Source organism: Bos mutus, chromosome X, assembly GCF_027580195.1.
Source record: "Bos mutus isolate GX-2022 chromosome X, NWIPB_WYAK_1.1, whole genome shotgun sequence".
NCBI lineage: Eukaryota > Metazoa > Chordata > Mammalia > Artiodactyla > Bovidae > Bos > Bos mutus.
In genome coordinates this window covers 115832325-115846593 of record NC_091646.1, presented here as the reverse complement: position 1 = coordinate 115846593, position 14269 = coordinate 115832325, and the positions used below count along the sequence as shown (strand labels likewise).

General features: G+C 43.6%; 1 protein-coding gene across 3 annotated transcripts in view; it reads right to left on the bottom strand.

Moving 5' to 3' along the window:
• CTPS2 (CTP synthase 2) overlaps positions 1–14269 on the bottom strand; it is a 110115-nt gene that overhangs the window by 23933 nt on the left and 71913 nt on the right. For all 3 annotated transcript variants that reach the window (XM_070365470.1, XM_005888710.3, XM_070365471.1), the window contains exons 15-16: positions 3400–3455; positions 1392–1488 (exon numbers count right to left, since the gene is read on the bottom strand). In XM_070365470.1, the coding sequence (XP_070221571.1) occupies positions 1392–1488; positions 3400–3455 (153 nt within the window). The remainder of the gene's footprint in view (positions 1–1391; positions 1489–3399; positions 3456–14269) is intronic.

Sequence of the window (14269 nt, the reverse complement as noted above, 5' to 3'; positions counted from 1 at the left end):
TTAAAATTTCAAGGTTTTATAGCAGGTCTCATTTCCTTTCCAACCCACATGAAATTTGAAAGTGTCAATAGGAAATGAAATCCTTACAGTAAAAGAAGCTTCTAAGTGTTTGCTGATAATGAGAGCCGGGAGAATTAAAGAGAGTAATGTACTTGAACAAAGTAAATAAACAATAATTTGCTTAAGAAACTTCTTTGCCCTCTCACATACCAGACTTAAGAGACTTCAACACCAAACAGTGATCCACACTATAAAAATTGTAAATGATGGACATTTCTATCAAAAGGACTACAGAAAATATATCCTCATATTCTAATTTAAAACTTCAGGCATGGATCAATAATCTTAGGTGTAAAGTCCACTGAAAACAAGAAGAACAATAAAGTCCCACAAAAGTGGTGGCAGAAGGTGGCTATGGCCTGGTTTAGATCCAGCCCCTCCAGTGACTAGGTGGATGGCCCTGGCAGGTTTCTTAACCTCTGCATTCCAGTCTCCTCTCTAGAGTAGGAATAACATCACCTGCCTTGTAAGTTACATAGGCACACGGAGTCCCTAGCAAGGGGTCTGGTGAGAAGCATCCAGTGAGTGCATGCTCAGTGTCCACTGCTTGCCTTCTTTCTGGGTCCAGGTAACATGCCACTGTGGTCAAAGAAGCCTTTCCCAACTTCAAGTGTCCTCCCTGCTTGGAACTCTGAAGTACCTGAACAGTTTAGAGACAGAAAACGAAAGGGACAGAGAAAAGGAATCTGAAGTAGAAGAACAGTGACATGGGTTAAGATGGAAAAAGAAGTAGAAAAGTTAGAAGAGTAAGCAGTCCAGGCTATCTGGAGCCCAAGTATACAGATTGGAAAGGTAGGTTCTAGAAAATGATGCTACCATTTTTAGAGCATCCTGTATACACTAAGCATTTGATAAATAAGGGCAGTTTATCCAACAGATTATTGTCACATGTACTGCACAGTCAGTTACCAGTAGTGAGGAGAACATCAGGCCATTCTTCCTCAGAGGTGGGAGAAAGCAGAGTGCTCCTCAACAGTGGGCTGCCTGCCTTTCCCAGACCATTGAACCCAGAGGCTAGGAACAAGGGACACCCCAGGAAGGGGGCAAGGATGCTAAGGAAGCATACTACTGAAAGAACTAGTAGGCTCTGAACTACATCATTTTATGGCAGTTCACATAAACAGAGCCCAAAATAGTATTATAAGCGATCTGTTTTTTCATACACTTTATATTTAGTGTATATTATTTCTATTTAATTGCATATTTATTTCAAAAGAGAGAGGAGAAAAGAACAAACAAAATGGGTCTCAAGTTATATCTTTGTATGCTTACAGTTGACAGACAGACATTAGCTCACAACAAAAATTTTCAAAAATGAAGACCCCACTTACTTGCCAGTTCAATGATTTCCATCCTCTCTCCATCAACATCCTGACCTACAAAACTTAAGTCTTTCTGCTCAAGTTGGCTGATGAGGCTAGGATTCACCTGGAAAAACAAGAAATTAAGTGTCTTTGGACAGCAGAGCAATACAGACATATCAGCTTATGAATATGATTTTCCATTTTGGTGATGCTCTAACTAGTAGTTAATTTCAATTTATAGTCAAACCTCAAAGCCTATTTTTAAACTCATAATGAGCCTGAGAAGTAGTCTAATCACAGCCCTTAAATTTGGGAGGCCCATCTTCTGTTGCCCAAAGATAAGTTTCAAAAAGTAGGACTCTGAGATTACATCAAACTAAAAAGTTTCCACACGTGAAGGAAACCATCATCAAAACAAAGAGGCAGGGAATTTCCTGGCAGTTCAGTGGTTACAACTCCGAACTTCTACTGCAGGGCACCCAGGTTCAGTCCCTGGTTAGGGAACTAAGATCCCTCAAGCCCATGGCAAGGCCAAAAGACAAACTAACAAACAAAACAAAACAAGGCAACCTACTGAATGGAAGAAGGTATTTGCAAATTACACATCTGATAAAGGGTTAATATCCAAAATATATAAAGAACTCATACCTTTAAACACCAAAAAAGAAAAATTTTTAAATGGGCAGAGGATCTGAATAGACATTTTTCCAAAGAAGACATACAGATGGCCAAAAGGTACATGAAAAGATGTTCAACATCACTAATTATCAGGTAAATGTAAATCAGAACCACAATGAGTTATCATCTCACACCTGCTAGAAAGGTCACCATCAAAAAGACAGGGAATAACAAATGTGAGAAAGGATGTAAAGAAAAGTCCCACAATGGTGGTGGGACTGTAAATTGGTCCAATCACTATGGAAAACAGGATGGACACGTCTCAAAAAACTAAGACTAAAACTACCATATGATTTAGCTATTCCACGTCTGGGTACTTATTCAAAGAACATGAAAACACAAATTCAAAAAGATATATGCACACTATGTTCCCTGGAGTATTATTTACAATAGCCAAGACATGGAGACAACATAAGGTCCACTGAAGGATAAAGAAGATGTGAGAATATATATATATATAATAGAATACTACCCAGCTACAAAAGAGAATAAAAACATGCTTTTTGCAAAACAATATGGATGGACCTTGAGGCTATTACGCTAAGTGAAATAAATCAAAGAAAGACAAATATGATTTCATTTGCATGTTGGATCTAAAAGAAAACAAAACCAATGAACAAACAAAATAAAACAAAAACAACTCACAGAGAAGAGGTTAGTGGTGACCAGCTGGGAAGAGGGTTGGAGGGCAGGCAAAATGGGTGAAGGGAATCAACTGCATGATGATGGCTGGTAACTAGACTTTCTTGAAGCCTTGAGACTAGCTTTTTATAGCCATCCCCTACTTGCTTCTTTCCTTGAATTACGTGTAATAAACTATCTCTCCCCAAATATCAAATCTACTTGAGGATTGAAACTATCTTATTTCTCATGTGACTAAACCAAAATCTTTTTTTATATATAGTTACATAAGCACTCTAAAGAGAAGCTTGGAACAAGTTTTCTACCACAACACTGGTTATAGATGACAACTTGATGACCTGGTTCACAGCCCCTTCCCTCATTCATGTCATCAGTGGCCCCTTCCCAAACTTTTCAGCCTCTCCTTCACAGAAGGTGTTTCCTCATCTAAAATCAAAGTGGGGTCCCACCTGTTCTTCTCAATCTTAACCCCAAGTGCATACATGTGTGCAAGCTTAGTCACTTCAGTCACATTTGACTCTCTGTGACCCACCAGACTCCTCTGTCATGGAATTCTCCAGGCAAGAATACTGGAGTGAGTTGTCATTCCCTTCTCCATGGGATTTTCCTGACCCAGGGATCGAACCCACGTCTCCTGCATTGCAGGTGGATTCTTTACCGCTGAGCAACCGGGGATGACCCCTTACTCCACAGTGATTTAGTGTGAAAGATGTACCTCATACCGATGTCTGTGTCTTTCTTCTATGAAAGGTACATCACCATAAAGTTTCCCTGTAAAGATATGAAAGTGAAATTAATACTGGAGTAATCACCTTTGGAACCACATCCATGGCATCTGTGTGAGAGAAATCTCTTTGATCTCTGTCTATCAAAGGCCTAAAAATGAACTAGACTTTAGATAGTAATCTCGATTTTCTTTTCTTATAGGACAGTGATAGCTTCTTTGAAGCTCTGAAGCAATTCTCAAGGAAGCCATTACCAGTGTGCAAAGGGAAGCCCACTATGGACTGCAGCAAAGACTCTCCTTTCACACGCCTGCCTGCAGGGCCAAAGGCCCCAGTGACGTCTGCACCATAGTGTCTGAGCAGATTCATAACAGGGCTCCTTTTACAAAAGAAGAAAATGAAACCAAGGGAAGGGAAAAGAAACCAAAGGACTTGCCCAAAGCCCAGGCTTGCTGGCTGCGTAGTCCTGTCCGGAGCCCAGACCTCCTTACTCCTGGCCCAGCGCTTTCTCCACTATGCCAGCCACCTCTGCTTTCACATGGTGCTGGCCACACTGGCTTACATCCCACTTTAAAAATATGCCTACCCTTTGACCAAAATTTGACCTCTAGGAATCTACCCTAGAAAAGAGAAATGAGGACACAGAGGTAACCATGAAGATGTGACCTACTGCGTTCCTAGCAGGGGACAATCGGGAAGCAGTGCCACCTCAGGGCCAGAAGGCTGCCGGCACGGATGAGGGCACAGGGCCACACACAGTTCTCACCCAGGGCTGTGTAGTGGAGAATCACACACGGGGCTGCTTAGACAGGCCTATGTTGCAGTGGGGGCCACGGCCCAAGGCAGCAACTTGGGAATACCTGTCTGGGATGGACACAGGGGTCAGTGGGATGCCCAGTGACCCAGTGTAAAGTAGCCAGGAGCGGGGTCTGTCACCAGACACCTCTCTCTCAAGAACAGGCCCCAGCGGGCACGTGGAGAAGCAGGATGGCCACAGCACCAGAGCCGCTGTAGCAGCACTAACCCTCAGCATGCAGAGCCCAGGTTCACAGACAGGGGACAGGAAGACCCCGTGACGGTGCTGGAATGCATGGCCTAACCCCAGCAGAATCAGGAGCAGGTCTCCACTCCACAGGCAGGGGATTACCAGACTCTCCAAGATGTCATCAGGCCACGGAACAGGATGTTTCAACCAAGAAAGACCCAATGCCTCACATCCCATTTGAGCTTTTGACCTGGATAAAGAAAACGCAAACTGGCTGTATTCTCTATGACTTGGTATGATCAATTATCGTTCCTGAACTTCCATTTGCAATTCTGTGCATATAGTCTGAGCTCCCTGGTGATGATGTTAATGACAGTGAGTATTGAAAGTATGTGCTTTAGAAGAAAAATGGGCAATAGTAGGAGCAAGGAACTCCTTTGAGAAAACTCCAACATGCCTCTGCCAAGGGGTCATGTGAGACAGAGCCTTTGTACTAAAACTATTGGTTCATACAAATGAAAGAAAAATTGGAAGACAGTAACACAATAATGCCCAGTTGGAAAAAATGGAGACATATATCATGAAGTTACAAGAAAAAGCAGCTGAAAGATCTGAACCTAACTTTGGGAGGATTCTGACTCTCCTCTGACCTCTGATTTTGTCTTCGATCTTCTCCTCCTAGTTCAAAATATCTTCTCTGCTTCCTTCATTAGAACAGATGACTAAGCAAATCCAGTAACAGAGTTAGCCAATACTAACAGGTGGTGAAGAAAATGGAAAACCCTCCAAAGATAAGGAATTATACTGAGGAGTTATACTTGAGTCACTGCAACTAGCAGGATATGGTGCAAACTTTTGAACCTGTGTGGCTTGTGCCTGCTGCCTGGCTTAAGGCAAACTTTCGTTTGCTATGAAATCGCAGAGGTGATAGGAAGAGGGAGTGTATAGTGACTCTGGAGCCAGACTGCCTGGCTTTAAATTCCACGGTACTTGTAATGGATGTGTGCCTTGAGCAAATTACTTCACCTCTCTGCCTCAGCTTCCTCATCTATGAAATAGAGGTAATGATAGTCTTTACTTCATGGCCTTGTTGTGAGGAATGAATAAATCGAAACATGTGATGCACCTAAAGCAGTAAGTAAACCATGTGATTGCTATCGTTATCTCTAGACTATGAAATCTAAACAGGAAGAATAGAAGCTAGAACGTAAGTTCTACAAGATAACAGACAATATAGGGACCCATCCCCTCGATTCTTGAGACTAGTGTCTAGCACATAGGCAGGCACTTGATACACTGTTTGTTTAATGAATGAAGCATATATATGGGAGGGTGTATATGGTACCTGATGGAATGTTTTCAGAACTTTGGAAATGTTGTTTTGTGCACTCGAAATCTTAATCAGTGACAAATCTATTAAGAACGAATTGATGAAATTAATCCATTGTCATATCTATAAAAAAGGAAACTGTGTATTGAGAATCAGCTCAGAATGTTACTAGGTCAAAACACCTTAATATTTGATTCTGATTTGGTGGCTCTCAGGAATCTAGAAAAATGGTATAGATTAATTTATTTGCAAAGCAGAAATAGAGACACAGATGTAGAAAACAAACGTATGGATACCAAGGGGGGAAGGGAAGGTGGGATGAATTGGGAGATTGGGATTAACATATATTCACTACTGTGTATAAAATAACTAATGAGAACCTACTGTATAGCACAGGGAAATCTACTCAGTGCTCTGTGGTGACCTAAAAGAGGAAGGAAATCCAAATAAGAGGGGATATATGTATACATATAGCTGATTCACTTTGCTGTACAGCAGAAACTAAAGAAACTATACTCCAATAAAAAAAAAGAAGCAAGCAGCAGCAAAATTTTAGAGAAAGAAACCTGATAAAGTCTTAGGACCTACCAAATACTCTCAATGTAGGCAGCAAGACGCCCAACAATGCATATAACAGCATCATCAGAAACAAAAACTGCCAAATGACAGCATCTCCTTCTCTAATTCACTACTGGGTAGATTCTGGCTTGTATATAAAATATCAGATCAGAACTACTAACAGTCCTGCCAATCCCCACCCTCCTGTTAGTAATCCTAGCATCTGAAGCTGAACTTTCTCTTTCCTTTTCAGAGCAAAAACGTCCCCCCTTCCAAAAGCTATACAAGCTGAAAGGTGGGAACAATCCAAATGTCCATGGACAAATGAATGGATAAACAAAAATGGTATATATAGAATGGAATATTATGCAACCTTAAAAAGGAAGGAAATCCTGACAACACGCTACCATATGGATGAACCCTGAGGACTTAAAGCTAAGTGACATAAGTCAGCCACAAAAAGCAAATGCTAGATGACTCCACGTCTACAAGGCACACAGAGTCGTACAATTGTCAGAGAGAGAAAGCAGAACGGTGGTTGCAGGGGTTGGGGGTAAGAGGAATCAGGAGTTGTTTAATGGGTAAAAAGTTTTAGTTTTGCAAGATGAAAAAGTTCTGCAGATGGGTTGCACAGTGTGACTATACTGGGTTGTACACATAGAAACAGCTAATACAGCAAGTTTTCTGTTATGTGTACTGTACTACAATTAAAATTTTTACAGTAAAAGGTATACATCCTCATTCTAGCCCCCACCATTTCCACTTCTGAGACATCCTTTATCCAAACCTCTCATCCCGACCCTTTGCAACCCAGCTTTCATTTCTGTCATTTCACTGAAGAGCAGATCTGTCCTCAGCGGGGACCCGAGTAATGCCCCCATCCCCCATCTGTGACCTCTGCTCCTCTCTGGACTCCCCTTGCCCTGCCTACCTGATCTGCATCCACCACTGGGGACAAGTGCCCGAACTTACGCCCTCCCTTCCTCTCCCACCTTCACTACCCCAGGAAGCTGTCAGTCTGTCAGTCGTATGCTCCCTTTCTATTCCTCCTGATCCTTACCTTTCACCTGGCCTACACACTCCCTATTTTCAGAGGGCTGAAAGAAATCACCCCTAGCGTGTTGTTGTTCAGCTGCTCAGTCACGTCTGACACTTTGCGACCCCATGGACTGCAGCACGCCAGGCTTCCCTGTTCTTCACCATCTCCCGGAGTTTGCTCAAACTCATGTCCACTGAGTCGGTGGTGCCATCCAACCATCTCATCCTCTGTCACCCCCTTCTCCTCCTGCCTTCAATCTTTCCCAGCATCCGGGTCTTTTCCAACGAATCAGCTCTTTCCATCAGGTGGCCAAAGTATTGGAGCTTCAGCTTCAGCATCAGTCCTTCCAATGAATATTCAGGGTTGATTTCTTTTAGGATTGACTGGTTTGATCTCCTTGCTTTGCACTCATAGTGCGCAAAAGCTAAAATCACTACCTGATGAGCTTCATTACCTCCCTCTCAGTAGATCTGCCATGCTTTTGCACAAACATCTCTCAACTGCTGTCAGATCAGATCAGATCAGTTGCTCAGTCATGTCCGACTCTTTGTGACCCCATGAATCGCAGCACGCCAGGCCTCCCTGTCCATCACCAACTCCTGGAGTTCACTGAGACTCACGTCCATCGAGTCAGTGATGCCATCCAGCCATCTCATCCTCTGTCGTCCCCTTCTCCTCCTGCCCCCAATCCCTCCCAGCATCAGAGTCTTTTCCAATGAGTCAACTCTTCGCATGAGGTGGCCAAAGTACTGGAGTTTCAGCTTTAGCATCATTCCTTCCAAAGAAATCCCAGGGCTGATCTCCTTCAGAATGGACTGGTTTGGTGTCTTGACTCATTTTTAAGACTTCCCAGAACCTTGTCCTGTACTAATTAGGCATTATAGGAGCTAGAGCTCTCTATGTCTATGCAAGAATTTGCCACTGTTTGTCTAATTCAGAGACCCCAAGAGGCTGCCCAGAGTGCAGATTTTTGGTATATTTGGCTTGCACAGTGTTGGCAAACACATAGTGTTTTTATTTTTTAAATAAGTTGCCAACATTTAAAAATCAGGAAGATTTCTCATAAAACTCTGGATTTCCAGATTCTCTTAAAAATTCAGAAGGCTGGCAACAGTGAATCCACAGTTCTTCATGTGACTATCAGCTGGAGCAGTTACGCTTTTGATGGGTCAAGTGCTTGTCAACTTGTCCCAGGCCTGACCACTCCCTACGGCCTCTCCTACTCTGAGGCCCACTGTAACAGCCACTGATTGTTGGGCTTGCTGCTGCTGCTGCTGCTGCGGCTAAATCACTTCAGTCATGTCCGACTCTGTGCGACCCCATAGATGGCAGCCCACCAGGCCCCGCCGTCCCTGGGATTTTCCAGGCAAGAACACTGGAGTGGGTTGCCATTTCCTCCTCCAATGCATGAAAGTGAAAAGTCAAAGTGAAGTTGCTCAGTCGTGTCCAACTCTTAGCGACCCCATGGACTGCAGCCTACCAGGCTCCTCCATCCATGGATTTTCCAGGCAAGAGTACTGGAGTGGGTTGCCATGATTGTTGAGCTTAAACCATGGCATTTCCTACATTTGGCCATGTGACTCATTCACATTCCCTACCTGGACCTACTGGCCCAGCTGCTCAATCCAAGGTTGATTCAGCCTCCCTCTCAAGCCAACCACCTGGTTTCTATGGGCTTTCAGAAGCCAGGGGTGGGTTCTTCACTCCTTGAACCTCCAGCTCTCCTCCATAAGATGCTTCCCATGAAACCTGGAAGCCCATTTCGGGGCTCTGGACATGAGGAGGCTCAGCTCTGGGAGCTGTTCAGGGGTTTCCATCCCCTCTTTGATTAAGGTCTATCCATTTGGCAAAGTGAAGTGGTCAAGAGTTCAGGTTCTTAAATCAGCTCAGTCACTTTCTAACAGGTGACTTCACCGTGGTGCCATGCTGTTCTCTTATGCAGAATGCTGCTGGATCCCAGGGGTATCGAGAGGGATAACTGAAAAAGATGCCCATCGTGTCCCAGTGATTAGTGCTTAGAAAGTGCACAGTCTGGGCCAGCTGCTATCTTTCTCCTCCACTTTTAACTTTTGGATTTTAGCAAATCAGCCCTTTAATTTTTAGAAAACATCTAATTTTATTTTTCATTATCTGCTTTTATCTCAGTTTTCTATTATGAAAATGCAAATTTTCTAGTTTAATATTTTCAAAACTCTTTCTTAGATTTTCTGCATTCTTCTGCTAGACCATAATAGCAGGTTGGGAGCCAGGAAACCAGAACAGGGGGGCTGGAGAGAACCCACAAGATGAAGGGGCTGCCTACCCACAACTCCTCAGCTGGCCTCTCCTTCCCTCCCACCATCCCCGTGGGAGTCCATTCTTAACGCAAGGCACTCACTGAAGTTTACCCTGAGCTCTGAGAGAATCATAGGTCAATACAATAATCTCTCCCCATTCACGATCCTAACACCACACTTGAATAGTGTTTCCTGTGCCAGGCGCTCTTCTAAGGACCCACAGACATAACTGAGTTAGCCCTCACAAGGCCCCCCACGAGGCAGCAGCTCTTCTGATGTCGATTTTCTACATGTAGAACTGAGGGTAAGCAGCCACAGCCAGTGACTGAGAGCTGGGGCTGGAGGGTGCTCTGATGGAGTGGTGTGCTCCACTGTAACCACTGTGGCTGCGCTGCTCAGGAAAGAGCTGGGCCAGTAAGGGAGACATAAATGCTTTCATCCCTTAGATTAACGGAGCTATTTCCCAGCCCTGTGAACCCCCCTATCCACAAACACACTTCGCTGGGAAAGCCCCAGCAACTGGCAAGAAGCAGCCAGAAAGAAAAGGGACTCCTAGTGTGTGCTATCCATGGGGTGGCAGAGAGGCTGGCCCACCCCTCTTCCAAAGCCCACCATGCTCCTTTCAAACTCCTGTCTCAGTACAATACGTTACCCCGGCACAGCCTTTCTGGGTCCCTAAATCACTGGTGACTTCTTTCAAACTGTTTTTTAAATCACTCATTAACCCAGCCAAGGTTTTTTGTGTGGCGTGGTTTTTTCTCAAACTTCCTAACAATCTAATCACACCACGAACTGGAAGCTGTTTTTCTCTGTCAACACTGGGATAAGAGATAAGAAAGCTAAAGCAGTTATTCTGCCTGAAAATGTCTTCCCCTTATCCCCATCTCTTTCAATTCTTTCCAGTTTGAGATTGAACCTCTGCATTTCCAATGCCATGAATTTTACCCAGATCCTTAGGAAATGGCAACCCACTCCAGTACTCTTGCCTAGGAAATGCTATGGACAGAGGAGCCTGGTGCAAGCTACTGTCCATGGGGCCACAAAGAGTTGGACACGACTGAGTGACTTCACTTTCACTTTCACTTTAGTACAGGGACTCACTCAATACCTTCCTAACTGGCCTCTTGCCTATGTTCTCTCAAAACAAAAATCTCTTTCTCTTACAGTAAAGCAGAAGTAAGCCTTTCAGTGAAGTTGTCCTCCTTATTATGAGGAAACACAGACAAGGTCCTCAGAAGGAATTACATCTTTTCCTAAACTATTCAGTTTCCACCTGCTGCATCCAGACAGCTTCCCTGGCCTCCTCAGCCTAGACTCTGCTGCACTGGCTAGCGGCTAGGGTCACTCTGGGGGGATCTCCCCAGTCTCCTCTGCCAGCTGACGTCTGCCAGCATCGTCCCCGTGTTGTCTGTCCTGAGGATGAGGGTCATGTTAGAACTCTGCTGGGAAACCACCAGGATCTGGTCTCCAGTTGCAGGCACTGCACTGCTCCTAATTCCTTCCATTATGTCGTGCTGTGTCCACCACTGGACTGGACACCTCTGGAGGGCAAAATAGCATCCACTCGATTTTAACAACTCCACAGCCCCCCACACACAGTGCTCAATAGCTGGCTCTCTCCCTCCTCTGCCTCCAGAGAGCTTCCTCAGCACCCTCCCTGCTTCCAGCCCTGTGCATTCCTGATTCTAAAGGCCAGGGTACTGTCTTGGAGGGCAGAGTTACATGGACTGCATACACCATTTGGGACTGCTTTAAACTGGGTTTACCCCTAGCACTGCACACCCACACCAGATTGTGCAGTATTTAAACATCCTATGTGAATGGTCGAAACGATGAGTACCTTCTGCTGGGTGGCTTCCCCCATGGTGGCTCAGAAGGTTAAGTGTCTGTCTACAATGAGGGAGACCCAGGTTTGATCCCTGCGTCGGGAAGATCCCCTGGAGAAGGAAATGGCAGTCCACTCCAGTACTATTGCCTGGAAAATCCCATGGACAGAGAAGCCTGGTAGGCTAGAGTCCATGGGATCGCAAAGAGTCGGACACGACTGAGCGACTCCACTCTTTCTTTCTGCTGGGTGGCAGTTTGGTTTAAAGACCACACTTGACATAGACAAAACAGGCTTCCTTTCCTGGATGTCTTAGCAACAGGTCTGGGACCTGACCAAAAAAATTAAGCCAGGGGCCTATAATATTTTGGAGACACTGTCCAACAAGTTGTCAGCTGTCCTCTGAAAGAGCTCTGAACACTGTCTGAATTGCTTTGTACTTTACTATGTCCCCAGCTCTCACACTCAATTGAGAGTCACAAGCAAAATGAGAAAGTTTATTTCTGAAATCTTAAAACCTTCTCATATCAGAGAGTGTTTTCCCCGGCTCTCCTCTTACCTGAGCCTGACCCCTCTCTAGCCACACCTCATTCTACATTTCTCACTCTTCAAAGCACCCCACTTAACACTTAACTGCTCTGCACTGTATCCCCCTACTTTTCAAAAGTCATCTAATGAGTTAATCAACCAAGTAATGTTTCACTATAAGCAGACAAATCCTACCATTGACATTCCCAGATAAAATATGTGTGGTTTTTCTAAGTGAGGTGTAATTTACACCTCAGTTAAAATATAATATACAGATCTAAAATGTTTAAATAAAATATACAGATCTAAAGTGTCTGACAAGTGTAACAATCCTGAAATACGTATTTAAAGAGTTACATTTTTGGAGAGTGATCATAATGGTGGGTTGTAGAGCCAGGGCCATGTGTTCCAGTAGAAGACTAGAAACGGTATGAGAAGAGCGGTCGGGGCCTTCCACCCCACCCACCCACAGTGAGCTGTTTCACCTGTGGGCCCTCTACTTCCTCCGGTGATCAATACAAAGACTGGACCGAATGGCTTCAGAAAGCCCTCTTGGACTTATTCTGTCACTAAATAGGATATGTAGGCAGGCAAGCAGACAAGCAGGGAGCTACCCTTGAATGTTCCTGAGGAGGGTAGCAGCCTTGAGGCCTAGGCCTCCCGCTTCAGTTAGCCTGTGCTTCTTTTGTTTAGATCAGGTTTCTGTAAGCCATGGCAAACCCCAAGGCAGAACAGGAATCCCCTGACTTTGTTCAGCCCTCGAACTAAGAATGGGTTTTACATTTGCAAATGGTTGAAAAAAGCCAAAAGAAAAATAATATTTCATAATGCATGAAAACTACATGAAATTCACATATCAGGTCCCATAATAAAGGTTCATTGGAATACAGCCAAGCTCATTCATTTGCATATTTGCCTATGGCTGGTTTCACAGTACAACAGAGTTGAGTAGTTGCATCAAAGGCCACATGGCTCCAAATTGAAAATATTTTCTATCTGGCCCTTTTCAGAAAAAGTTTAACAACCCTTGCTTTAGACCATCTAGGTAATAGACTGCAGGCTGGTATCACTCTGTCTTCCCATGTTTAAGTAGAGACTTCAGGATAGATTTCCAGGAACTCTTATTTCTAAAAACCCTTGAACCAGCAATGGGCAATTCCCTACACACTGTCATTAGTCCCTTAATAAGAAAAAGCCTTTGCAGACAAAGATAACACATATATACAGAATACAGGGTAGGAGTGATCCTCTGGGAATACATTTCTTATAAACAGAATAAATGATGATTAGTAGTACATTTGTCCAAATCAATTCACTCCTATAACCTCTACTTTAGAAAACTCAAGTTCAACTCATTAAGTGCATACATAAAATATGTACAGCTTTTTGTATGTCAATTATACCTCAATAAAATGGTTTTAAAAAAGAAAAATCAAGTTCACAGTTTCCACAACGCTTAAGGAACTAACATGTGACTAAGGAAGAACAAGGAATTGGTCTTGATGAATATAAAAATGAGAATTATTAGACTTCCCTGGTGGCACCGTGGATAAGAATCTGCCTGTCAATGGAGGGGACACAGGTTCCATCTCTGGTCCAGGAAGATTCCACATGTCTTGGAGTAACTAAGCCCGTGAGCCACAACTATGAGCCTAGGAGCTGCAACTACCAAAACCTGTGCATCTGGAGCCTTGCTCCACAACAAGAGAAGCCATCGCAATGAGAAGCCTGTGGACCACAACAAAGAGTTAGCTCCAGCTCGCTGCAACTAAAGAAAGCCCGAGTGCAGCAATGAAAGAAGACCTAGCGCAACCAAAAGTAAATAAATAAACAGGCAAATAAATTTTTTAAAAATAAAAATTAGAATCACTTTAATAACCCAACCATCCCTGGATTAGGAATCCAGCTGATCCAGTCTACTGATATTGTTAGGCTTCGGTCTTACTTCAAATACTTCTTCTTTTACATGTCCTAAGTAGGACTAAAAGAAGTCCTACTTCTTTTACTAAAAAAAACTTTACCTTTCTGTTTTTCCATTTAATCCACAGCATTTTTTTTTTTTTAAATCCACAGCATTTCAATCACTGGCCTATAAATCAAATTTAAATACAGAATGACTAGCATCAGGAATTCCCTGGTGGTGCGGTGGTTAGGAGTCTGAGCTTCCACTGCTAGGAGCCCAGATTCAATACCTGGTCAGGGAATTAAGGTCCTACAAACCATGTAGCACAGCCAAAACTAAAGAAATGTATTTATTTTAAAAATGAATGATTGGCATCAAAATGCTTTCCGTCAAAACCATAAATTATTCTCATAGGC